Below are 27,084 nucleotides of genomic sequence, written 5' to 3' on the forward strand. Positions count from 1 at the left end.
AATACTTTAAAGAAAAAACAAAGTTTAATTTTATTTCTGAATGGAGTCATTAATAAATGTTATATGGCTTCTCTGTTTTCTTAGGTATCCTGAGGGACTTTTTCATTAGAAATAAACAATCATTTTCTGCATCATGTAATTTATGCTCCGATCCCAAACATTTCAATGGAAGTTTCATAAAAGGTACTTAGAATCAAGATCTTAAGCTGAGGTCCTTAATATCATGTAATTAATACAAAATGTTTTCCCTTAACATTAGAAGGATTGCCTTTCAAATACATATGTTTAGGAGGGGAAAAATTATTTAGTAAATATAAGTCATAATTTAACTTTCAAGTTACTTCACAAGTTTATATTTTACACTTAAAGCAAAGTTAATAACTGCAACACACAACCAAATGAGCAAGTGCAGTCAATACTTTATTTAATCTGGTATCCATATAATCAGTACTTTGAGTGCTGTTCTATATAGCTAAAGCATTTCTTAACAACATACATTTTCTCAAGAGCTGATACATTGTTTCTTCATATCCATTTTCCTAACTTTCATTTAGTTATAATAATCAGCAGAAAGTGGGGAAAAAAACACACCATTAACATTACGAGCCTATATATCCCAATTCATTGAGTTTAATGGAACTTATCCACTAGAAACTTCATATAGGATTGCAGTCCTAGATACATTAAAAAAAATTGTAACACCTCTGCTGCAGCATATTAAGTGGCCAAATTTGCTCCATATCTTACTTACATATTTTTTGACCCATTTTGACTAGTTATAGAATAGATTGTTACATCTTAGTCACATATTTACTAGTAGTTTAAATCTGTCATACTTACCTTAAACTGGAAAGTTAATAGTCAACTTTGAACACTTTTATGGGTAAAGTTGCCTGTACACTTTGTTTTAGTCTCACTGCTTAGTGATTCATGCTGCCTTTGAAAAGTTTGCTCTTCCACTTTGGCTTTCAACAAGATCTATTCATACGTGGAACAAAAGCACAGCAAAAACCACAGTTAAGCCAGGGAACACAGAAATGCCAACTGAATGCTAATGAAGAGAACACACTAGAAAATTACTGTACCATATTCTCACAAGGTTGATTCCTTCATTCTCTTAGGACAAGCAAAAATTTCAAATGATAAATGGAAATTCTATACTGTCTTTGATTGTGTATTTCACGCATCATTTAATAAACCGATATACTGTATAGTGTTATTCCGTGATTAACAGGCCATTGTTGCCAAATTATTCTTTTATCCCAAAAAGTAAAGAACACTGCAAAATGTGTAATTACAGGGAAAAATGGGGGGAAGGATATACATGAACTCTGAGACTCTACTAGTAAGGCTGCAATCCTAAATAAAGTTATGTGGGAGAAAATTCCATTGAACTCAGTTGGGGCTTTCATCAGAGTAAACATAGGATTGTTCTGTTAAAACTGCAATACTATAGACCGGTTTTTAGATGCCGCTGCCGATTCAGAAATGCCATGGGGTGTGCCTATACTGGGGATTGGGGAGCAGTGCTCACCCCCAAGTAGCAGCTTGTTTAACCCTTGATGCTCAAATCCCAGTGGTTCTCACACTTTTAGCACCAAGACCCACTTTTTAGAATGAGAATCTGTCAGGACCCACCAGAAGTCATGTCATGGCCAGAAGTGACATCATCAAGCAGGAACATTTTTTACAATCCTGGGCTGCAATCCTACCCACACTTAGCCAGGAGTAAGTTCCACTTACTATCATTGTTAAAAGAATAAATGTAGAGCTTGTTAAAAGTACAGTCTGCAACGTTTCCCCAAATGCAGTCACATACTATGGTGGCAACAAGTCTAATATATTAAAAATAAAATATTGAAATGAATGGGGACCCACCTGAAATTGGCTCGCAGCCCACCTAGTGGGTCCCGACCCACAGTTTGAGAAACACTGCTATAGACACTTACCTAGGAGTAAGTTCCATTAACAGTTCTGGGTAAACATGAATAGGGCTGTTTTGTAACTTTCTGATCAGGCTAAGAATATGTTAATTAAAAAAATTTACTTCCAAGTAATGTGTTCAAAATAGAAGTACAAATTTAACTCAAATCATGAAGTTACCCTAAAATCACCCTAAAAAAGGGTGCTATTGTGTTAAAATTTTTAGAGTGCTAAAAAGGATGCACACTACTTTTTAAGGTGCTAAAACATCTTGTTAGAAATACAACAAGTGAAGTTGTACTTAAGTGAACAAGTAGAAAATACAATTTTCATTAGTGTTTTTATAAGAACATTCAGTAATGTAGCTAGAGGGGGCAGAGCAGTATGTGCTGCAGGCGCTACCACCCTGCATAAGCAGCCCCCCCCCATCAGAGCCATTCTAGGCAGTGACAGTATCACACAGGCACTCACTGAACCAAACCACGTCTCCTGTACATGGCTGTCACTGCTCAGAATGGTCACAGGGCGAGTGGGAGCTGCAGCTTTACATGGCGCATTGTGGCACCTGCAGCACTTACCTGCTGCCACCCCCTCTGGCTACGTCTCTGAGAACACGAAGGGCCCAATCCTATCCAGTTTTCCAGTGCCGGTGCAGCCATGCCAATGGCGCGTGTGCTGCATCCTCTTGTGGAGGGCAGTCACAGAGGCCTCCTCAAGGTATGGGATCTTTTGTTCCCTTAACCTGGGGCTGCATTGCGGCTGCACCGGTGCTGGAAAGTTGGATGGAAAGTTTCATTAATTAATTAAATTAGAAAGTTTCAGAACTGAGAGAACTGAAAATTGAGAAAAGCTTCTTAATCAGTCATTCAATCAGACAGTGAATTGATTGAGGTATGGTCCCAGTTTTGAAGTGAATTAATTATATTAAGAAATTATAACACTTGTTGGCAACCTTCAGTCTCGAAAGACTATGGTATCACACTCTGAATGGTGGTTCTGGAACAGAGTCTAGTGTGGCTGAAAAGGCCAATTCGGGAGTGACAATCCCTTCCACACTGGGAGCAAGTGCAGTCTGTCCTTGGTCTGTCTCCCTGGCTATGGGCCTTCCTTCTTTGCCTCTTTGCCTCAGTCTGTTGGCAAAGTGTCTCTTCAAACTGGGAGAGGCCATGCTGCACAGCCTGTCTCCAAGCGGGCCGCTCAGAGGCCAGGGTTTCCCACCTGTTGAGGTCTACTCCTAAGGCCTTCAGATCCCTCTTGCAGATGTCCTTGTATTGCAGCTGTGGTCTACCTGTAGGGCGCTTTCCTTGCACGAGTTCTCCATAGAGGAGATCCTTTGGGATCCACCCATCATCCATTCTCACAACATGACCGAGCCAACGCAGGCGTCTCTCTTTCAGCAGTGCATACATGCTAGGGATTCCAGCACGTTCCAGGACTGTGTCGTTTGGATCTTTGTCCTGCCAGGTGATGCCGAGAATGTGTCGGAGGCAGCGCATGTGGAAAGCATTCAGTTTCCTCTCCTGTTGTGAGCGAAGAGTCCATGACTCGCTGCAGTACAGAAGTGTACTCAGGACGCAAGCTCTGTAGACCTGGATCTTGGTATGTTCCATCACCTTCTTGTTGGACCAGACTCTCTTTGTGAGTCTGGAAAACGTGGTAGCTGCTTTACCGATGCGTTTAAGATGCGATAAGATGCGTTTAAGATGCAGTGAGAAATTATAATAACTATATAATTATTAGATATTATATATATATATAACTATATATTATAATATAATAATATATATTATTATATATAATATATAACTATATATATAGTTAATATAGAACTATAGAAGTTAACTATATATATAGTTAATATAGAACTATAAAAGTTAATATAAATATAGAATATATTTATATTATATTATTAATATAATATAAATATAGAAGTTGATATAGAAATATATAACTATATATTATAATTATAATATATATAGTTATTATAATTTCTTATTGCATCTTAAATGCATCTTATCGCATCTTAAACGCATCGGTAAAGCAGCTACCATGTTTTCCAGACTCACAAAGAGAGTCTGGTCCAACAAGAAGCTGACGGAACATACCAAGATCCAAGAACATACCAACATACCAAGAACATACCAAGAATTGTATAATATACAATTTTATAATTATAATAATAACAATAATTATATAATATAAAATATTTTATTTTATTAATTATATTAATTATATATTAATTATATAATATAAATTATATATAATTAATTATATTAATTATATATAATTAATTATATTAATTTATTATATTAATTAGTCTTACTAATTAATTAATTAGACTTAATTAATTAGACTTAATTAACTAGTTTCATAACTGGGACCCTGCCTCAGTCAATTAATACATTATTAAGAAGTTTTCCTCAGTTTTCAGTTTCCTCAGTTCTGAATCTAATTAATTAATAATTAATGAAATAAACATAATTAATTAATTCGCTTCAAAACTGGGACTGTTCCTTGGTCAATTCAGTCATTGTTATTATTATTATTATTATATTTTTAAATATAATTATATAATTATTTATTTTATTATATTTATATATTATTCAATAACCATCATTAATTATTATTAATTATTTTTATAATTTTGTTAATTATTTCATTAATTAATTGATGATTGATTGATTTTAGTGAATTAATTAACTAACTAATTAGTTAATTAATTATTTAACTAATTTATTTTAATTATTATTTAACTAATTAATTAACTAACATCTGAACTAATAACTGGTGTTAATTAATTACTTGACTCCTGAGCTCCCCTCAGTCCTGCAGCCAGCACTGAGGCAACCACTGAGGGAGCTCGAGGGCTGCGCCAGAAAAGGCGGGAACTTCAGCAGCGAGGCGGGGGAGAGGGGTCGCTAGCGGCAACCGGTTTCTGCGCATGCGCAGCCTGGCAGTGGCCGGCAAGCAGCTCCCGGCCCTTTCGAAAACACCTGCGGGCGCGCGCCCGGGGAGGGAGGACCCAACTGCCGCCTTCTCCTTACTGCGCGTGCGCAGCTGTCAGGGCCGGCGCCAGACCGACTACGGCGTGCGTGCCGCTCGCCCCAGGAGGGGGGCGTGGCCTCTGGGCTTCTTCCCGGGCACGCGAGGCGAACGTGGGAACGCGACAGTTCTGCGGGTTCGGCGACTCGGAGCTGGCTGGGGTTGGCAGGGAGGCTGTGGACAGGGGGCAGCGCGTCACGTCGGAATGCTCCAACTGTTGTCCAGGGCGCTCTCTTTCTTCTGGAGAAAGGCTGAGGAGGAAGGAGAGGCGCCTCAGAAAGATGGAGGTAGCAGGCTGGCTGAGGCTGCACTCCTACACGCTACCTGGGAGTAAGCCCATTGACTGTAATGGGGCTTGCATCTGTGTAGACATGCATAGGATGGGACTCTGAGGCTGCAATCCTATCCACACTTACTTGGGAGTAAACCCCATTGGAACTTGCATCTGAGTAGATATGCATAGGATTGGGCCCTAAGGCAGCATGCTTACCTGGGTGTAAGCTCCATTGACTGTAATGGGATTTGCATCTGAGTAGATGTGCATAGGATGGGGCTCTGAGGCTGCAATCATATCCATACTTACCTGGTAGTAAACCCCATTGACTATAATGGGACTGAAATGATGGATGGGGTACCTTCCTTACAATACAGCGGACTCTTCAACCTCTTAAAATTTGTCCAATCCCATTTTAAAGGTATGTAGGCCATCCCTGCATTCTGTGGCAAGGAGTTCCACAGACTAATTACTTGCTAGGTAAAGAAATATTTTCTTTTACGTGTTCTGTCTCTGCCAACACTCAATTTTAGCAAATGTCCCCTGGTTCTGATGTTGCACCAGAGGGACAAAAGCACCACTCTATCCATCTACATAATTTTGTATGTCTCAATCGTGTCGTTAACACCCCCCACACACATACCTTTCTCCAAATCCTGCTATGAGTTACTGGTACATAAGGGTATGTTTGCAATCACCTGTACAGGCATGTTGTTGGACAGAGGTGGATGAACCTTATATCCTTGTATATTAGGGATGTTCTTTCCCCTCTCACACACCAACAAAACCAGGGGACACCCACTTGATGTTGAGAGAGTTGGAACAAGCAAAAGGAAATATTTATTTACCCAGCTTGTAATTAATCTGTGGAACTCCTTGCCACAGGATGTGATTATAGCATCTAGCTTTGATGTCTTTAGAAAGGGATTAGACAGATTGATGAAGGGAAAGTCTATCACAGGTTACAAGCCATGTTGTGTATGTGCAACCTCCTAGTTCTAGAATTAGGGTACTCAGAGTGCCAGGTGCAAGGGAGGGCACCAGGATGCAGGTCTTTTTTTGTCTTGTGTGCCCCCTCCCCCAGCAGCATCTGGTGGGCCACTGTGAGATACAGGAAGATGGACCAGGTAGGCCTTTGGCCTGATCCCATGGGGCTCTTATGTTCTTAGGTCTAGGTTTGGTTCGTCTCTAAAGCTTTCAACTGAGACTCTATTTTCAATTGGCCTAAATGCCCCATGGGATAAAGCATAACTAAAGTGATTAATTGCATGATTACTTAAATCATGTATTGATAAATATCAATATTTATATTATTCAGTGCAATAATATCAATCTTACATTGTATAAGTATTTGGAATTAAGTCCCCATTGTGGTTAGTAGGCTTAATGTTGGCATCCTTCGGTCTCTGAAGACTATGGTATCGCACTCTGAATGGTGGTTCTGGAACAGAGTGTCCTCTCCAGTGCGTGCAGCCTGGGTAATGTAGATATGGAGGATAGACTGTTACCCATGCGGCAAATCCCCCCTCTCCACGTCGCTGAAATGGTCCAATGGAAAGGCAGAAGCCAATACGGTTGGTTCCAGCGGCGTCGCAGGAGTTGCCAGAACGTGACTGTGTTCAGCCATGAACTGCCTCAGGGGCTCCGGCACCGGATTTTGCCTCGAGGTTGACTCCTGAAGCCTTTTCCACACCTGGATGTAGCCACAAGGCAGTGGAGGTTTGGGATCAGTGTTTTCCTTCTCAGATGAGCTGCCTTCCCAGGCTAACGAGTCCCATCTACCCGGTGGCTGTTTAGTCGCCTCTTACGACAAGTACAGCCAAACTGAGGGCCTGTTCTTGTCCCCAGCCCCCAGGAGTCTTAGTATGCTTACTCTTAGGTAAAACATGCACAAGGTCGCTGCTTTGGTAGAGCACAGAATATTTAAAATAGTGAAGGTTTTAAAATGCAGTTGACTTGTAAGTAGCAGTAATGCAACTTTGAAAGGAAAGGGTTTTTGGTTTTTTTTTAAAAGTGAAATAGGGGGTCATTTATGAAGCTTTGGGATTCCCCCCCCCCTTAAAAAAACTTACATTCTCTATGACTTTTGATGTACAAAAGAGTATGGGGAGGAAAAATAAACTCTTGCACATATTGGCAGATGTCTGCATCTACTTGACAGGATTTATGCAATTGTGTGGCCTTTGTGCAATGCATGCCACTGTGTCTTTTATTTCTGCACATCTTAACAGATATATCCTTGGAGTCTCAGTGTGCTTGTGGATGTCTTTTAAACATGTTGAAGCACATCTGGAATAGATTAGACATCATTCTAAGCTAGTTCTTGGCTACTAAAAAGGCTTTCTAAGAACTCATTTTTAGGTGGTTCACATTTTTAGCTCATCGTCCTCGCCTGTTGCACAATTGTGATCAAATTTTGTGATGTTAACTGTGATGTTTACTGTCAGCTAGTAGTAAACAGTGAATTTCTTAGAATTGGTGTTCTGTGAAAATTTCTGCACGGGCGCCTCCCAGGGCTTCTGACATTTCAACTAACTGAGCTGGAAAACACAACTTGTTTCAAAAGTAAGATATGACTCTATTAAGAGTGCTCTATTTATTAACTGGTGCTAACTATATTGTGCTGCATTTTTAAAAGATGAGAAGTCTTATGCAACTTCTCACATCTTCCTTCCAAGACAATTTGTAGTCCGCTAGGGGTCTTCAAAGCATGGTTGGACAGAGTTGTGTTTTAAGAGTATCTGAAACTTATGCCTATAGTGTACTTCTCACCTCGCCCCCTCTTCATGCTCGAGCAATTGAAAAAAAAAAAATTTCCCTGGCAAATGTGCTGGAAACTCTATCTGTCAATCTATGTCAGTGTTTCTCAATGTTTGTCTTCCACCGTACCACTTTACATGATCCACCTATTCAAAGTACCGCATCATTGCCAGTCTGGGTTGGGAGGCCAGATGCAACTGTCTGTTTTCGAAACTAGCTGTCTCTTCAGCCACAATCCTTGTCAGTGGTGGTGATAGTGATCTGGTTATATACTGCTGGTATTGTGTTAATTAGCCTGATCTGCAATGAATTGGAATTTGTGGAAATGTTAAGAACTTTATGAGTAGAGGTGAGAAAAAATAGTTTTATTTTTTTCTCAGATTTTGGTGTTTTCCAAAGTTAGAAGTGCAGAAAGTGGTGTTGTGTTTTTATTCAAAATTTACATTGTCATATATTATAATTACTTTAAAAGTATACTAGGTAGGTGATGCAGCTGGTTTAGTGTCAGCAGATGCAGCTGCAGTTATTACCCATGCATACCCATTAAATAATAAATAAAAACCAAATAAAATGCTTTTCCTTTTTGCAGATTTTGTTTTTTTTTTAACAAAAATGAGAAGCACAGAAAGCAGTGTTACTTATTTTTACTTTGTTATTGATGTTTTCTCCCACCTGTACCAACAGGCTCTCTATATAGCCCTGAGGGGCTTCCTTGGACCTCTCAATGCCTTATCAGGCATTAAAAATGTTACTCCTGGTTTTTCCAAAAAAAACCACAAGTCACATGTTTTTCACTCTAAGGCTCAGTCTGAGTCTGGCAGAGACCATGGATGGATGTAGGTGGCCTCTGCTGGACTGAGACAACCCTCCAAAGGCATGGGGAGCAGAGGGGGTGGCATTTGCCTGTATCCACAGTCTGACTTAACCGCGGGGTTTCTGAAATGGAACCCTGCAGGTATAGGGGCACACCTGTATTTTAGTATGTTAACATGTTTATCCCATTTCTACCCAGCCCACAGATGTACGCACTTGATCCCTGTTGTGTATTTGCAATGTTGGGCAGAAATTACTTAAACATCTGTAGTAGTAAAGAAGTGTGTGAGACAGCAAAAGAAATGTTACTGTCTTCAGAAGTTCTGTAGACATTGTTTAGGAGGAGACATTCTCTATTTTGTATGCAGGCACAATCAGAATATGAAGAATGGTTACTTAATACATTTTCAGACATTGTAATAAGTACAGCAATTTTTGTGTGTATTGACTTAATATATATATATTTTCTCTTGTAGGTGGCAAGCAGGAAAAAACAATTGAAGGTGTGGTGACAAGATTTTGCCTAGACTATGGGATGATAAACGATTTGATTTGTTTCACCAGTGATGCTGTGATCAGTAATGCCCCACTGCAAGTTGGGCAGAGAGTCAGAGCTGTCGTTGAAGAGGATAAAACATCAAATGGATTAAAGGCAATCCGGGTAAGATGCAAAGGAGTGAGAACATTGTTCAAGTTAATGCAAACTTTCTTCAGAATACCATCTTCATGCTTTTTTATTTGACCAACATAATTGATCAATCTCAGAGCACAAATGTACATAGAGAAAACGAGTATGTTCAGGAAGAAATCTGAACCTGGTTGAGTCTTGGGGACACATACTCATTCCTGGGGGAAAATTAATATCTGATCTCTGGTACAGTGAACCCTTGATTTGACTCTTTATTACTCACTTCAGGAATAAAGTGCACCTGTCATCCACAGGTTTGGTACCTAAAATTTAACAGAACACAGTTGCAGACCATGTGTCTGAAGGGCTGCGAGCACTCTTAAGATGTGACTGGAAGGCACTTCTGGTCATAACTGGGAGGTCATTTGAGGGCTTTCTGCCTCTGTGGAAATTCTTTTGCCAGGGCAAACGGCCATGGTGGCTTACAAGTTTCACAAAATAGCGGTGAGTCAGACAATAAATTAAACAATGAGTAAAATCAGTTGAGTGGATTGGGAGGCGGGGGGAAAAGAAGCCGCAATATGGGAATAGCAGCAAGCATAATATAGAAACACAGGAGGTAACCACCAGTACATCCAAAGTTTATAGCTTCCCTGTGGCTAAATCTGGTCCCAAAGAAATGAACCATATTATTAGCCTACATCAGTGGTTCTCAAACTTACCTGGGTCATGAAGGCCCTGCAGCTTCTTCTGCCATGTTCATCTGGATCATGAGATCTAAGATGGCGGCACCCAAATCTCGTAAGATTTTGTGAGATCCAGATGGCAGTGCCCCATCTCTTCATATTTGGCACCGCCATCTTGGATCTCACAAAATCCAAGGGATCCAGGAGGCACCTGTCAGAACAGGTAGGAGGGATCACCAGGGACATCCCATGGTGCCCTGTGAGTGTGTCTAGATATCCTAAGGTGTCGCAATGCATATTTTGGGAACCCCTGGCCTACATGTATGATTACTGGCACAGTTAACAATAACACAGCAGACATAATGCAAAGATACTGATAAAGAGTTTCATATGGAAGGATCTAAAACTGAACAATTGAATTTACTTTTGCAGGTAGAGGTTGTATCTGATAGATGGGAAGAAAATGGCAGCATATTTCCATATGATGTAGACTCTAATCCTAAGACTTTAATTGGAAGTATTACTGCCATTGATTCACACGGTGGTTGCATCAACCATACAACCTTCTTCTTTATGAAAGCAGTTTGTGAAGGTAAGTCTTCCCTGATGTTGTGATCCACATATATTTGTTGTCACGAAACTGTTGAGAATATTTTTTAAAATAGGTGGAGATGAATCGTTAGGAAATGCTTCTGGAGTAAAATGAACTTGTTTATAGAGATTTGTAGGCAAATCTGTAAAAATATAACATTTCAGTTAGTATCAAGACATATCCTTGCTTATGAAAGGGAATGAATAATCTTGAAATAGTGTAACTTCAGCTGTGATTAAAATACAGTTTGTTGAAGCTTATAGCTCTGTTCCTCCTTGCAATTTGATATTGGAACTTCAGCATTAGGAAGAATAACTGAATTAATTTGCATTCTAATATAATAACCTCTCACCATCTAAGTATCCTTTCCTTTTGTATCATGGTTTGTTTAAAGGTGATTCAAAGCTTTAACAAACTTTCCTAATCTTCTATAACTTTACATTATTTAGGTTTTCAACCCCTTAAAGGCGACTGGGTGGAAGCTGAATATTTAATTAACCCAGTAAACTGGACCACTGATGCCATTTCTGTGAAGCCCTTGAGGTATAAGAGAATTGACAAGGTAAGTATATTTCCTGATTTTCTGCGGTACTACTTTGAACATTCTCCTAACTACTATAACGTAAAAGGAGGAAGTATAGTTAACTATATTGGGACTATCCTGGTATACCATAGATATTCTGTTAGATTTAACTTGTCCAGCGTGTAACACTTAACTTGTCTAGTGTGTAATACTTTCAGAACAGGATTCCTTAACTTAAAGGCAAGCCACACTACAAACTTAAAGTGATGTAATTATCATGGCTTCTCTTTAAGCAACTGGCAGTTGTGTTTCTGTAAGGATACTAAAGGTATCTGTCAGACTTCATCAACCCATTGAAAAAGACAAGGTGGTCCTTCAGGAAACCATGACTGACTGAATTCCTAAAAGAGCAGTTTAAGGTTTGCTATAAAATCAGTTTAGTCTCTTGGCTGTTATGCAACGCCAGCTCAGAAAATCATTTGCTGTGACTTTCCTTGAGTCTTCATCAGTCTGCCTAAGTTCTAAATTGTGTATTTCATACTTTTTTAGAAGTATTTGTTCCGATGTTAAGAACATCAGAAGAGCCTTGCTAACATCAGGCTAAAGGCCCATCTAGTCCAGCTTCCTGTCTTTCACAGTAGCCCACCAGATGCCTCAGGGAGCACACAAGACACCTGCATCCTGGTGCCCTCCCTTGCACCTGTCATTCTGAGATAGCCTAGTTCTAAAATCAGGAGGTTGCACATACGCATCATGGCTTGTAATGGACTTTTCTTCAAGAAATCTGTCCAATCCCCTTTTAAAGGCATCTAGGTGCACTGCCATCATTGCATCCTGTGGCAAGGAGTTCCACAGACCAATTCCACACTGGCTGAAGAAATACTTTCTTTTATTTTTTCTTTTTCTCCTGGAACTCAATTTGAGTGACTGTGTCCTGGTTCTGGTGTTGTGTGAGAGGGGAAAGAACATCCTTCTGTCCGCTCTTTCCATCCCCTGCATAATTTTGTATGTCTCATTTATATGGCATTCTCAACATTGCTGTGCACAATAAGATTATAAACAGGTCTGAGACATACTTGTAGTCTTGCCATGCATAGCCATGTGGGACAATCTCAGTATCACAATAAGACTGAAGACTTGTTCAAGTTTGACTGGAAGTGTCGCTGTTCACCCACAGCTGGTGATATTGGAGTGACCATTCTCTCCGTCACTCAAGTTTGTGTTCCTTGAATCATTGTCAAAGTGAAGTAGCGGGAATAGAACTTGGTTAATTTTGTTGTGTTAAATATGTTAAACATTTGGCAGTTAAAAACCAGCAGGGTGTATGTGATGTAGAGTTAAGCAGAGCATGCTAATTTTGAAGTACCTGTGTAAGAAGTAACTTGTGTATTAGTCTTGAAGAATGATTGGATAGCTTGAAATAACATGCATTTCAACTGTCTAGTAGTTTAATATGTACTTGGGTTAAAGGGCTTACTTTATTCCATCTAATGATAGCTACACTTGTTGCAGGTCCATGTTTCCGCAGTTTGTGGAAAAATTGGCGTAATAGATGACAGTGTGTTTTTCACTCTGGATTCACTGAGACTTCCAACTGGTTATTCACCCCGCAGAGGTGACCTGGTCAATGTGGTTGTTGTGGAAAGTAACCAGTCATGTTATGTTTGGCGTGCACTTTGTATGGCTCCAGCAGACAACAATGGGTAACTAAAACATAACTGATATTGCCTGTGGAGTGTAACAGTTTGTGCTTGTGAAGTTGTGTATACTGGGGGAGGGGTGTGTGTGGAGAACTAGCATGCTGATGGAATAGCAACTAGAATACAATTACTAGAAAAGTAATTGGACTGTACTCCACTATGTCTTATGGAAACTAGTTCTTTTGCGGTCTTGAGCAGCATAATATGGTGTTGATAACTTATAGCCCAGTCCTATCCACTGCCGCACAGAGGGATGCAGCGGTGCTGAAATAGCGTCCACTACATCCTCTCTGGGAAAGGAGGCTGTTGGTGGGTACCTCGCAGTAAGGCTACTTAGGCTTACACCAGCAAAATACCTGGAACACATCCAAGCAGCCTTGTGTTGGAAACTCAGGCCAGGGAAGGTGGATAGGTAGAGGTGATGTTTCCAGTGAGTAAGATACGTAGGATTACAGCCTGTCTTACTAAGCACATTGAGCTTACTTCTGAGTAAAAATAACACTGCTTTCAAACACCACTAGGGATAGGATATGGCAGAGGCCTCTGCCTCTGTCCCCACTCCCCTCTCAGGACCGATCAACCCCTCTCCCTTCCCTCCCCCAGGGAGTGCGGCTTTACTCAAAGCTTAATCTAGTCTATCGTATTTGAAAGTCCTGGCGATCTTAACTTAAAGCTGAGAAAAGAAAACTAATGCCTCAGGTGCATTGGTTTCCAACACTTCTTGAAACTACACAACACTGTTTCGAAATAGCTAAATAACATAGTTGTACTTGGGTAGCTGTGATTACAAGTTCTAATTATGTATTCTGGCAGGCCATCTTTGACCAGTGGAGTGGACTTCAATGAACCATATGAAAACTTAATGGAAGACAAAGGAGGACTTGAGGTGTCAAAAATGACAAGCTTTGGAACACTCAAACTGGGAGAGACCAAAAGCATAGAAGTCTTGATTGAGTAAAGTAGTTACTTGTGGTAGTGGTGGTGTCTTGCTATCTCTCTTAACCGTCCCAAATCTTTTTAAAGCACTTATCTCGTTTCTAAAACAGGATTCATTTTTTTTCCTCGTAGTACACTAATACTCCTGGGCTTCTAGACTTTATTAAAATATGTACATTGTAGCAGAACTTTTGAAGGTGATGATGTTGTCTAGGTCATTGATTTCAAACAACTGCTGGACATTCTAAGGGTAGCATGGAGTTATGTGACAGTCTTTTAATAAGTGATCTGACTCCTCAGATTGTAAGTGTCGTGCAACTAAATTCACATCTAGAGCTGTTTGTGTAGGTAAGTCATACCAAACAATTTCTCTCTGGCAGATATTGTCCACATAATCACTTAACTGAAAGAGGTAAAGGAAGTATCCTAGTGATGCCACAGTGACATAGATGTCATTGTATGACATTTTATCACGTTCTCCTTCATCAGTTGAAAACGAATAGAGAAAGTTGCAGTCTCAGAATGTTAGGGAGGGTCACCTTGTATACAGGAAAGCAACCTGGTATTGGCAGCATTTAATACAATGTCACAATTAGACAAGAACCTGATGTGAGAAGTGGTACATTGTGTTCCTTGCTTTTTGCTTGTGCCTGGCATGATGTGTCCCTCCCGAAGCTGCGTGCTCGATGGAAGAGGATGGCCATCCCAGATAGGAGTGTACCATTCTTTGGTCAAGGGTATATGATAGCTGCACTCCCTGCTATCAGGGAGTTCAACATTCCATAGGTATTGGCAATTGTCTGTGATTGTTTCAGTAAAACATTAATACTGTTAAATAACTTCTCATCCCTCCCCAAAAAACTGATTTCTAAACATGACTGAAGCACAGGCGTAAGATGGGCATTCAAGCTATTACACTGCCAGCATTTAGATTGTTTAATCCTTTATATTGTAAAGATGCTACAGTGTCCAATAAACCTAATATTTTGTTTTGCTGAATTAAATGTAAATGTAGTCGAAGATCCATGGATAATGTGGATTTAATATTTAAAACAATCTTCCATTGGTTATACAAGATGGATCGGTTCAGCTCTGCATTTACTTTTACCCTGAGTAGTTAAGTGTCGTATTTGTTAAGTGACATCTGATAGTTGTACAGAAATACTGCAGGCTTATTTCTTTCCATTGATTCTAGAAATATTTCTAAGAGTGATTGAATCTGAGAGGATTGGCCCACAATGTTAATTTAGCACGCAAATAAGGGTCATATTCATATTTCCATGCCATCATATTCCATTCGTATCTAACTGTAGACAATGCTAATGCAATCTCTTTCACTTGGACATGTGTAGACCCCAATACGGTCCATTTCCACAGAGACACTATTGCAGAAGTTTCTAAAATAGCCCAAGATGGAGTCCCCATTAGTGAGTTATCCTAATAGTTATCAGAGTTTAAAAGATGAGATGTAAGCTAAGATTAGGAAGCCCAACCTCTCCATTCATTAAATGATAATTGCATCCACTTAGGTGGATAATTGCGTCCATGAAATCCTCTGATGAAATCCTAGGTGGTACGGTTCCCTATAAAAATTTCCTGAACAAGGTATAAAGCTTATCTTTGTGGTATGTGTAAAAATGATGACCTAGATTGTGTGTTGCTCTGTTGAAACTGTTTCATCTTGAAACTTTATGACTCTTTGCAAATATTTCCATTGATTATCATGTGTCCTTTTTTTTTTAAGGAATAAAGGGCAGTTAGCTCATTCTTTAATTAGTTGCAAATTAGGTGGCTGGGATAAAGAGAAACAATTTTGTGTTCAAGTGCCAGCAGAAGACCTCCAGGATTCAGTGGCATCCCTATCTACTCCAGGTAAATATAAGAGTCCCTAAACTTACATAATGTTCTTGAAATAACCTGCGCATGTCATATGTGCAGCCTAATCCTCTGAACGCAGCAACCTAACTTTGAACACAGCAAGACTTACTTCCACGGAGCTTACTCCCAGGTAAGTGTGCATAAGATTGCAGCCTAAATATAATTTAAAGTAGTTTCGCTTATATTTTTTCTGTAGCTGGTAGTGAATCTCTGGATCTAAACAAAGTTGGAAGCCATGATCTTATTGAACAACCTGAGAACTTAAGCAAAGAAAAAATGGTAGAACCTAAGAGGAATATCTCTTTGCCTCCTGGTAGCAAGATTTCCATACTGATTTTATGCACTGCAAAGTAAGTATCTTATTTTCTGCTGTTTATAAACAACTTTTTGAAATAGATTTTTGTCATTGATGGTAAAAACTTTAATGGATCACTAAAAGGAATGCAATTGGCATGTATATGCTGATGTAACACTGGAGCATTTCAGAACACTGTGGTTGCTAATCCAAGCCCATATATTTCTTCCCCTCGCCACTCCGCTTACCTCTGTGTTCATTGGCATTCAGACTTATGGCTCTGCTGCTCTTATGAAGTTCGGGGCTGTGACTGAAATGAAACTAGAATTTGAAGTTGGAAACCACAGTTAAGCCACTATTCCTTGCTTCACATAAACCATGGAGCCATAGTTTAAGTAAGCCAAGATGTTGATGAGGTGTGTAGGTAACTGAGGAGGGGCCAGGGCATAGGCTTGGAAGGATCCAAAGGCATATTCAAATAGCAAAAAAATAATAGTTTCTGCCTTGTCTGAATGAACTCTGTTGTGCTGTTCCTCTGGCTTGTGTTGCAGTTGTAGCAAGTGCATATGAATGTGAATTCTTATCTTTTCAGAAGATAGCCACACTTTCTGTTTAAGAGGGGATAAGCTAAGGCAGTGATTCTGCTTTAATCCTCCTACTGACCCAGAAGCTTCAGGCTAGGGGGAGTGAGAGTTTCCTACAGTGCTGGAGTGGACCCACCTCATTAGCAATTTAGGTAATGGAGCAGTAGCTGCCACCCAGGAAGGAATTTTACCTCTCCAGGGCATGGGCCAATTATTCAGAATGGTTGCTGCATTAATCATCGCTTTTAAGCTGCTAAGCGTCTGTCTGCCTTAGCAAACCTCTTTGAGTTTTCAATTTGCACCAACATGGTTGTGCAAAGAACTTAGAATTAAATGGTTTTTCCACTTTGTTAAAGCAGTTGCATGTGTTGACTTGCTATCTGATGTCATAGGTTTTGACATCAGAACAGCTGAAGCAGTGGTAACAAAGTGATGAAGGCTGCAGAACAGGATGGTCCAATTTTCCTGCTAAGGCGGCTGCAATACCTTGTCACACACCCCACCCCCACCCCCGAGAGCACAAATTCAGAAGTAATTGATGGTGAGGTGATGATGCTGCCACCAATAATTTCAAGTTCTGAGCCGCCAAAGAAGATGTGGCAGGAGAAGGAGGCAGTGGGTGCAGTGGGACTTCTCAGGCCGCCAGAAGAGGCCTCACGGGCCGCATTCGGCCTGCAGGCTATGTATTGGACGACACTGCTGTAGAAGCTCTTTGAGGAGCGTAAGAACAAGACAGGCCTGACAAAAAGTGGCAGAGAATGAGATAGGACATAATGCAAGAGATTCAGTAAACGCTTGCTACTTATCGTTGGAGCAGGCCGTAGGCTAGAAATAGAGCTTTTCCATCAGCCACCCTGTCTAGGTTCCACTATTGACTGATGATGGCTAGCCCCAGTGTACCTTTCTGGCTCCAGTCATTTGCAGTTGGAGATGATGAGTTGTCTGTCTTCATTCCAGAAGCATGTCATATGCATATATGTGCCATTTCTGAGTTGACCTCAGCCTCTAAGCCTGCTACCCAGAGAACAATACTGCTCAGACCTTCTTCACTTGGCCCACTTGTTCATATCCATGGGGGTTCTGTTTTTCAGTCATAATGTTAATTTTTTTCTTGTATGTTTCTTGTCTGTTAGTGCTCTTATGACATTCTTAATCTTGATTCTACTCCATTAAAGAAACCCTGGCCACTGCAAAGAACTTCTGTTGCTCTGTTTTTATAATTGTGTCATTGGTCGCTACCTTGAAGCAACTGTAACAGCCAAAGAGGAGTCTCTAATAGCAGCCACTGAGCCTTTTTGCCGCAAACAACAGCAGGTTACTTCTGAACCACAGTGCACAAAGGCAACGGTGATTTTGCCAGAAATGAAAAGGTACTGTGTTGCATCAGTGTCATTGTCTTTATGAAACAATTTGGGGGAAGTGAGGGAACTGTGGCTTGCATGTAACTGTCTATACAAGTCTCACTCATTTTCGTTTCTTAGAGAGATGGGTACATCTACTGAAAAAACACACATTTAACAGCAGAGGGAGGTGAGGTTATATTGGAACCATGGGTGTGTGTGGGGAGGGGGGCGAATGTTCCCCAGAAAAAACATAAACTTTTACCTTAGTAATTTATATTGCACTTTTTGTGTGTTGTAGTCTTTAAATAAAAACAAAATATGAGTCAGTAACTCATATGATGGACAGCTTGATGTTTAAAAAATCTTGCTCTGGCATTTGATCTTACCAGAATCTTAAAATTAGTCAGTATGTTTCTAACCCTCAATGGTCTAGTTGGCATTTAGTCCCGATGCATCTTGCTGTATTATATATTTGAACAGCTTTCATAGTTTTTTCAGAAACTCAGATATGTGAGAATTGTTTTTTGAATTCTAAAAAATAAGTACTGCAATTTTTTTTAATCTCTTAGAATTATTAGAAGACAGTTACCAAGTTTCATTCCCCAGTACCCTATTCCAGACCGGTTAAGGCAATGTGTGGAAAAGAAACTGGACATCTTGGTTTTTCAGCCGCATCTTGGAGAGGTATGATGCTGTTGCAGTAATAAAGAGTCCTAACAAACTAAGCAAATAGCACAACTTGCATTCAACTGCAATGTTATTTAGGGCCCAATCCTATCAAACTTTCTAGCAGCAGTGCAGCTGCAGTGTAGCCTAGAGGCAAGGAAACAAATGTTCCCTTGTGGAGGCCTCCATAATTAACCTCCCACCACAGGATGCAGCACACACCCCATTGGCACAGCTATACCAGGGCTGGAAAGTTGGATATGATTTGGCCCTTACTTGGCTTCAGTGGCTGTGGAATTTCATAAGGTTTGGAGAAGACAAATTGAGGATTACAAGAATAACGAAAACCCTTTTTCAATAAAGATCACATTGCACACAACAAAGAGCTCAGTCCTAACAAAATTTCCCAGCCTTCCAATGCACCCACACCACAGGGGGGGGGGAGGCCTTCGTTCCCATATATCAGTGTTTCTGAATATTTTTCCTCTGTACTACTTCACATGGTCCACCAATCTGAAGTATCACCTGAAGAAACTTGTGATGTCATCATTGACAGTTACTTCTGGGTTGGGAGACCAGTTACTGCATGACAAAGAGGCTCAGAGTGGACAGGAGGGCATTTTGAAGTGTGGAAAAGTATACTTTGGATCTGTCCACCGACCCTTCTGCTGCTGTTCGTTGTGTCATGTTCCTGGTCTTGCTGCAGCAGGGGTTCAGCGAGTTCCACTTGACACCACCTCAGGTACCACTAGTGGTACCGTACCACTGGTTGAGAAACACTCCCTTAGCCTCTTCTACTCCAGCGGGTCTCCTTTGTGTCTAATGCCTGTCCTACGAACATGTGGATTGCTAATTTAAAAAAAAAAAAGCAAACACATGCCACTTGTGTTGTAACAACTGCAATTTGCCAGTTTATTAAGCAAATTGCACAACTTATTTTAAATTGGGAAGCAAAGCAGCAAATGTCCTCTTCTCGCATACAGCAGGAGTACATAAACCATACTAGCATAGTTGGCCCTTGGTATCTGCAGGGGAATTTGTTCCTGGACTTCTGTCTTTTATTTGGTAGCTGTTCTGCGAGGATATCACCTTTTTTTTCTAACTAAAAATGGCTGGGATTGCTTATTCCTCTCTGTTCTTTGATCTCCTTGCTCCTGGACACAAACATTATCAATCCTGAATACATTGTTCATAGTGGAGAGACTCCACACAACAGTTGATTGTGCACATTGAGAAATGCTCACAGGTATTGTGAGGACCTGATGTACATTTAAGTCCTGAATGTGATGTCATTGTGTTAGGATCATGAAGCTGTTTACTCATAATTGTTTTCCTCTGAGTCCTACAGGTTTCCTAATTTGAACTATATGATAAAATCCCTCTTCATTTCAGGGCTTGACTCTTGCTAACTATAAAGCAAATTTTTCTACTCTGCTGTGGCTGGAGGAGGTTCATCAAGAGATGGAATTGAAGGATTTTGCCATGTGTGGAGTCACCTTGAAAAAGAATGGAAACCTCCTGGTACTTGAGGTGCCAGGGGTTACCGAGGGTCGCCCTCCTTTGTGTCAAGGTGCAGATTTTCAAAAATTGTAAATAGTGCTGCTGTTGTACAGTTGGGATTAGTAGTCTGTCCATATTAACAGTGTTAACCGATTCCGCTAAGCACATTTTGATTAAGAGCCGAACTTGTAAAAAAATGGTTTGCCTGCATTTTCCAGCCTAAAGCATAATAGGGTTTTCAACTTATACTTGCACCATTTTTTCATTTTATTCCATCTAGTTATATTAAAGTCCCATATAAGCAGAATAAATATTGCCTATGTCTGATTTTTTTTTCCTGTTTCCTGAGAGATGACATGGTTTAAAAAAACCTATAACAAACCTATGGTATGGCTTTTAAAAATACTAAAATGTGTGAAGAGGCCTAATACATTAAAACCAGACTAGGAGGATGGTTTTGTTTTGTGGTCTTGGTGCATTTCACATCCAGTGATGTAATGGGGGGGGCAGGCAGGCTGTGCCAGGTGCATGGTGTAAAGTGGTGCCAGTATACCTGTCCCTTTGAATGCCAGGTAGACCTGGTCGCCTTTGGGGTGGGGAAGGAACCCAAGATGGTGGCACAGTCTAGCCAGCATTTGATTACTCGTTGTCCCAAGGGATCTTGAAGCAAAGGCCAGGTCTATGTGCTTTTTCAAATGCCAAATAGACCTGGCTGGGGGTGGAAGATTTTTGAGGAGGCGAGGTCTACCCATGGCTTTGAGCAGTCAAGGGCAGGGTAGTGGGAGCAGTCGGCCCCAGGTAACAGTGGTGCAAGTATCTCTTCACACCATTGGGTTTCTGGGCCTGCACAGTCTGGTTTGAGCTTGTTCACAAAGATCTTGGAATGAACCACATCCCACTCTGATGAACCAAGCATGTTCAAGTAGACATGATTTACACCCACATCCTTGAGTCTTCTTTGACAGCCACCACCGCAGCATTGGAACGAACAGTCTGTCCTTCTGCATAGCAGAAGTAATTGGTCTGCTTTCAATTGTATATTCCTTTGGGAAGGGGGGACTTTTCTTCTATACAATTTGTATTTTTTTTTTTAGTTTGTGTTCCATTCCCACGGCTTTAGACTGTGGACCAATGGCTCAGCACAATTCCTTTTAAAAACAAAAAACAAAAAAACCTGTAATTTATGGTGGTAAGTTACCCTCTACAGACAGACAAATACTTTTTCATTTCCAAACTTAACTCCCATCCTTATGGCTTACATTTTTATCAATTGAACATGAAGAAATTGTTCTTGTCTTTGTGTTCTCCTGGGGGAGTGGAGTACTTCAGCTTCAAGGGTTTTTTACTATGCTTTTCTTCCTCTCAGAATCCCATTCTGGTAGGTTCCTGTGCTCTTTCCAGCACATCTTATGGCTCTGTGAACCTTACCTTTAAATTGTGCTTTTTAGCAGCCAGCCTAGGAGACTGCATTGGATCCAGTGGTCTCATTGCTGCCAATCCTGTTGGTGGCTAGTCCAGTCATTGTTCACAACCGTCCTGCAACTCTCTCAGGAGGAATACATCCTCCTTCTGACAGATAACATGTTGACTGAAGATGGTGGCAGCATTCTTTATCCAAGCAACTGATATAATCCTCCATTGACAGTGTGGAGCATTTGTACTGGAAGTCTGAACCATCTCACCTGTTTGTCTTTGGAGGAGCTATCCCTGCCTGCCTGCCTCTCTCTCTCTCTCGGCCACTTGAAAACTATTTTCATTTTATGTCCACTAAGCTACTCTCATTGCAGAAGGTTCCTCATTGGTTTCTCTGCTACTCTGGACTGCAGAAAGGACTGCACATCTTTTCTCACTGACTCATAAGATTACATCTATCTATTTATTTATTTATTGCCTTTAACTTGCTTGCAGTTCCCCTCCAGGGCCAGTTATAGCTCATTCTACATGACCTGTGGCCATGTCAGCAGACTTCAGCAGGGGACCAGCAATTTTATACCTCTGACTGCCTAGCAGCAGTCCATTTCCATCCCTCAAAGCTCATTTGATGGTCAACTCTAGGCGCTTGTTCCAGAGCAGATACCAAACTTCAGTAATGCTATTCGGCTGCCTGCTGCTCACACATGCAGGTGTAATATAGTAGGGTAAGTCTCCAGGTAACATAGCTTGCTAGTCTCCCACTGGTCTCCTATCCATAGAGTCCAAAGATGAAAAGGTTACTTAGTTGTAACTGCTATTCTTTATGTAGTTCTCTCATTCTATCTTCCTGTTTATGGTTGTTGCTGTGGCTTGTGTCTGTTTGAACTGAGGTAGAGGGCAAAAGCCATGCCTACTTGAGCATGTTCAGCCCATCTGAGTGGGGAATGGCTTGTACTAAAATCTTTGATGCTAAGTTGTTGGAGGTTTTGAACAAGGCTCCATGCAACCACAGAACCCCACTGAGATGATTGAGATCACTCAACAGATAGGCAGTGACAAGTAAGAAACCTGGTCTTCTGGAGCTCCATATCCCAATTTAATTCCTAGTGTTTTTCCTGTGGAAGACATTACTTTCCAGCAATAGTGTACTGGTCATTCTTGTCTGTGGTACAGTACTTTGCATAAATCTTTGTTCAGTTACATAAGTAGAGAATGGCCACCTACTTACCGTAACTTGTACAAAAACACAAAAAAGTAATGCTTCTTTTCTAAATTAGGTGACAGAGTGATATTAAAGACACAAGACTATTCAGAGATGGTAGTCCAATATGTTGCATGTGTTGCTGAGGTAAGCTAGCTAATGGCTTTTGTTTTATTTGACTTTTGTATATCTTTCGTTTTTCAAAACTTAGAAATTTATCTTTAATCTTGGCAGGTAGCCTTTTGAACAGTCTTATTAAATGCACGCTACTATGTTCAGTGCTTCTGACCTCTACGAATATTGACACTTAAATGCAATTTACCTTGTATTAAAGATTTTCTATAGAACCATAACTTGTTAGCATACTCGTTGTTAAGAGATCTGAAATAACAGTGCAAATGCTAATAGTTGATCCTCTTCTGTATAACAGATTCATGATGAAGAAGTTACTCTCAGGCTTAACCCAGAGTTTGAAAAGACTTATAATTCAGAACCAATGGATGTGGAATTTACTTCTAGCAGGTATTGTCTATAGACTTGGAAGGCTACAGATGTGTTTTTCTGCCTTGTGTATGTATAATAATCTCTTGCTGCAGAAAGATGGATAAGTGGTCTTGAGCTGGTTGCTCCTTTCAACCCCTAATGCACAAAGTGGACATAGTGACTCTGCCTTGCAAGTTAGCTGGGTAGATGGATCACATGTAAAAGAATCCAGTGCATCCACCTGTGAAAGTAGTGTTGAATGTCACTCTTTATTTTGATTGGCCTACAAGCAACATTTTACATCATGAAGAAAAATGAATACTGAAGAAAGTGTTTCCTGTTGGCTTTTAGAGAACTTATGTCATCTTGCAATTTTGAGAAAATGTTTAAAAAGCTTTTTGAATAATATTTCCTAATGTGAAACAGGTAGTAAATGGCTGGTTTTAAAGCTAATCTTTATATGTCTATGTAACTTCAGTAACTCTGAAATGAGTATGATTGCGGTTCCTGTAAATATTCAGAGTTAGGGTTTATTCTTATTGGTTGACAGGGTTACCAGCCGGAGATGCCATTTTGCAGTAGAACAAGGTATCCACTTGGGAGAAAAAGGTAAGATCTGTTTCTTTCCATCTAATGAATGTTGTGATGTTACTAAGGAATTCAGACATATTTTCAAGCTAACTAGGATTTTTATAAAGTTATCATTCAAATGCTATTTGATAGTAGCATATCTAGGTGTTCTAGCGTAATTCCAACATATTTGAGTCACTTTGAGAGCCTTTGTGAGAAAAGTGGGAGAAAAATTGAATATGTCCTTGAATTTTAAGGTAATGATACCATTGAAAGATTTCTGTTTTGGCATGGCATGTATGCAGAACTAAATAGTTTGAATGGGAGTCATGGAGGATATTCTGAATACCTCTGGAACTACTGGCTTGCCTATTGATATGTGAATTAGAATATGACTGAATTAGACCCACGGCTTAACATTTTGATGTATTCGTCAACATACCAGGTGCCAAGGTCTGATAACATAGTGCTAAAGTCTTATTCTGGGATGCTAGGAACAAAGCAGTACCTTTTTGTTAAAAAAAACAAAAACCAAAAAAACTTAAATCAGCTGAAAAACCTATCTTTTCCATGAAGTTGGCTGGCTCCCTTGCCCTTGTATTCTGTTGTAATTCAGCCTAAGTATGTCTACATGAAATCAATTGCTTATTTTCCTCCAGCTTATTCTTGGCTCCTGGGCCTTGTGCTGTCACAAAGTCCTTTATAGCATTTTTGTGACAGCATGCCCTGGCAGAATGCATGTTTTACCAACTCAGACCCTCAATGAGATTAAGCTATTGGTCTCCCTCTGCCCTAATTTTTGGGTGGTTCTCCTCCCCACCATTTAGATTATGCTCTGGTGATTTTCCTTATCTGTATCAAAGTCATTCCAGACTTCCCAGAGCACTATATTCCATTTGGTGGGCAGTCTAATTCCTGATGCACTCTCACAGTCATATCTGCTAAGTTATTGTAGGAAAGGTTGGACATTTCAGCTGCTTCTCCCTATCTACAAACGACCAATTCACTAGTTTCTGGTAAAGGAAACCCACTAGAAGCATGTTTCAGCTGAGAAGGAATTTGACTAAAATGTGACAAGAGCTCCTAGGGAACTGGAGAAAGTGCTAGCATGTGTTGGTTTTTTTTCCCATGGACTACATAAACAGGCACGTGCTTAAGGAGGCTCCTGTTGCAGCCTCAATCCTCTTTGAACTGTATTTTTATTAATAATAATAACTGTACTTTTATACCGCTTTTCAATGAAAAGTTCACAAAGTAGTTTACAGAGAAAATCAAATAACTAATGGCTCCCTATCCCAAAAGGTCATACAATTTAAAAAGATGTAAAAGAACATCAGCAGACAGTCACTAGAAAAGACACTGCTGGGGTGAAGAGGGCCAGTTACTCTCCCCTTGCTATATAAAAGAGGAGGATCCACTTTAAAAAGTGCCTCTTATCCAGTTAGCAGGCAGAATAAACATTTTGGAACCTTAGAACATTGTTTTGTATCTAAAGACTAATCGGTTTGTGTAGTTCTTGTTCAAATGTTTCTGAACACCATTCATGTTTCTTCCGCCTTCTGCCCAAAGTTTTATTTCCAGAAAGCCTTACTGTACAGTCTCCACAAGTTGTCAAGCAGTGGCATGATTCAGAATGTTCTATCAGTGCTGAAAAACAAAGCGTCACAAAAGAAAAGGTAAACCACAACATCCGTCTACAACCAGCTTTACATGGAACAATTAGCCATTAAATATTGCAGCATTCTAGAGATGAACCTATTAGTCGGTAATGTACCATAGCCATTTTTGTTTCTTTGCTCCTGTAGACACTAACGTTTTTTCCTTGTGAAAATTTCATTGTACTAGGATGCAACGTAATAGTCGATAGCTTGATCTAACCGTAGCACATTTAATTGTGCCTTCCATGTGGTATTTTTGTTCCTATATTACTTTCATGATTGTTTGCCTATTGACATGGTACTGAATAATATCCCTGCAAAAGGAAGCTGGTACAAACTACTCTTGGGCAAATGCAATTTTTGCTATTTGCTTTGGCCCAAGGCTTTCATTCTAGCAGACTTTTTGCACTGTACAACCAGGTTTGCAAAGTTCCTTGTGCAGAGGCAGCAGGTATTGGGGCAGTTTGTACAAACAGAAGGAAAGCAAGGAGTCTGAAAATCCCCATAGGCTAATGTACAGGCTGTTGTAGGGTGAGCTCTTCTAGACCCATTATTTTGTATCTTGGTGGTCCATCCCTGGTACGAGGAGATTATATTCTATATTGTGCTCTTACAGAGGGTGTTCTGGAGGTTTGCGCCTCAATTAACTTACAGTTCATCTTTGAATTTGCAATGAAGTTGTTGCAGTGAACCTTCAACTAAGGTTGAAGGTGCTGCTTTTGTGACCATTAATGCCCTTGTTTACCTCAACATTGGGAAGCTCCTAGGTTACAGCTTTGTCTACATATGAGTTTGCTGAGCGCGCAAAGTGCTACTAGTCCTGAGGTGTTCCAAACACAAGGTTGTCCTAAGCCAGCCAGTGAGAAGGGGCAGGGGGTCACTCTAATGAACCAACATTTGGCCTTCTCCCCAAAGTTCTATGCAACTGAATGCTTCCTTGCCATCAGCCCAAGCAAAACATTGCAAGAGGAGTTGTACTCCTCTGGCATGCACCCAGCACTGTATGCATGTGTACATATCAGGCAGCCACAGTAGCTTGACTTGTCTTCCTCCCCACTCCATCCTTTCTCCCATTTAGGTTAGTGGAAAAATGAGAGGCAGTATAGGTAGGAGAAGCACAGGCTATCTGCTCACTAGTTAAGCACTGAGGATTTTAAGAACTCCAGTGCTATAATCTGAAACTTTTTTCCAAGCAATTTGAGGGTTCCTTAGAATGTACAGGTGAATAAGTTCTGCACGTGGTTAAGTCATGACTTGCATACCTGTTGTCAAATGTAAAATGCAAACTATTTAAATACAGTGTATTCCATAAAAATACAGTTGTTACATTTTCTTCTTTATGCTACTTTGTGAATGAAAAGGTGCAAAATGGTAATGAAGAGAAGTTCCTAAATGAGAAAAGTGCAGATGTGATATCTGAGATGGCAACTGTTGCTACACAGACAAGTGAGTATAATTAAATGCTTGCTTTATTAAGTAATTCCTATTGATGCAGCTTAGAAGTTCCTCTGTATGCTTTCTGTATTTTAGGATGCTGCTTCTGTATTTTGAAGGTGCTTCTTAGATAGAATATGCCTAATTAAAAAAAAAAACTAGAAAAATATTTGAATGCACTT

The 27,084-nt window shown here is 40.2% G+C and overlaps 1 protein-coding gene across 2 annotated transcripts in view; it reads left to right on the forward strand.

The window, feature by feature from the left end:
• The first annotated feature begins 5,143 nt into the window (after positions 1-5,143).
• Positions 5,144-27,084, forward strand: part of MOV10L1 (Mov10 like RNA helicase 1) — a 31,851-nt gene continuing 9,910 nt past the window's right edge. The window contains exons 1-16 of one of the 2 annotated variants that reach the window (XM_066633536.1): positions 5,144-5,252; positions 9,289-9,473; positions 10,559-10,718; positions 11,168-11,280; positions 12,754-12,944; positions 13,755-13,895; positions 15,622-15,749; positions 15,952-16,105; positions 17,810-18,004; positions 18,547-18,661; positions 20,036-20,213; positions 22,834-22,904; positions 23,188-23,279; positions 23,791-23,849; positions 25,380-25,486; positions 26,830-26,914. In XM_066633536.1, the coding sequence (XP_066489633.1) occupies positions 5,171-5,252; positions 9,289-9,473; positions 10,559-10,718; positions 11,168-11,280; positions 12,754-12,944; positions 13,755-13,895; positions 15,622-15,749; positions 15,952-16,105; positions 17,810-18,004; positions 18,547-18,661; positions 20,036-20,213; positions 22,834-22,904; positions 23,188-23,279; positions 23,791-23,849; positions 25,380-25,486; positions 26,830-26,914 (2,056 nt within the window). In that variant the 5' untranslated portion in view covers positions 5,144-5,170. Of the gene's footprint in view, positions 5,253-7,778; positions 7,805-9,288; positions 9,474-10,558; positions 10,719-11,167; positions 11,281-12,753; positions 12,945-13,754; positions 13,896-15,621; positions 15,750-15,951; positions 16,106-17,809; positions 18,005-18,546; positions 18,662-20,035; positions 20,214-22,833; positions 22,905-23,187; positions 23,280-23,790; positions 23,850-25,379; positions 25,487-26,829; positions 26,915-27,084 lie in introns of those variants that run through there. The other variant, XM_066633537.1, reaches the window with a different exon arrangement.

The sequence above is a fragment of the Tiliqua scincoides genome, chromosome 7 (genome assembly GCF_035046505.1).
Source record: "Tiliqua scincoides isolate rTilSci1 chromosome 7, rTilSci1.hap2, whole genome shotgun sequence".
Lineage (NCBI taxonomy): Eukaryota > Metazoa > Chordata > Lepidosauria > Squamata > Scincidae > Tiliqua > Tiliqua scincoides.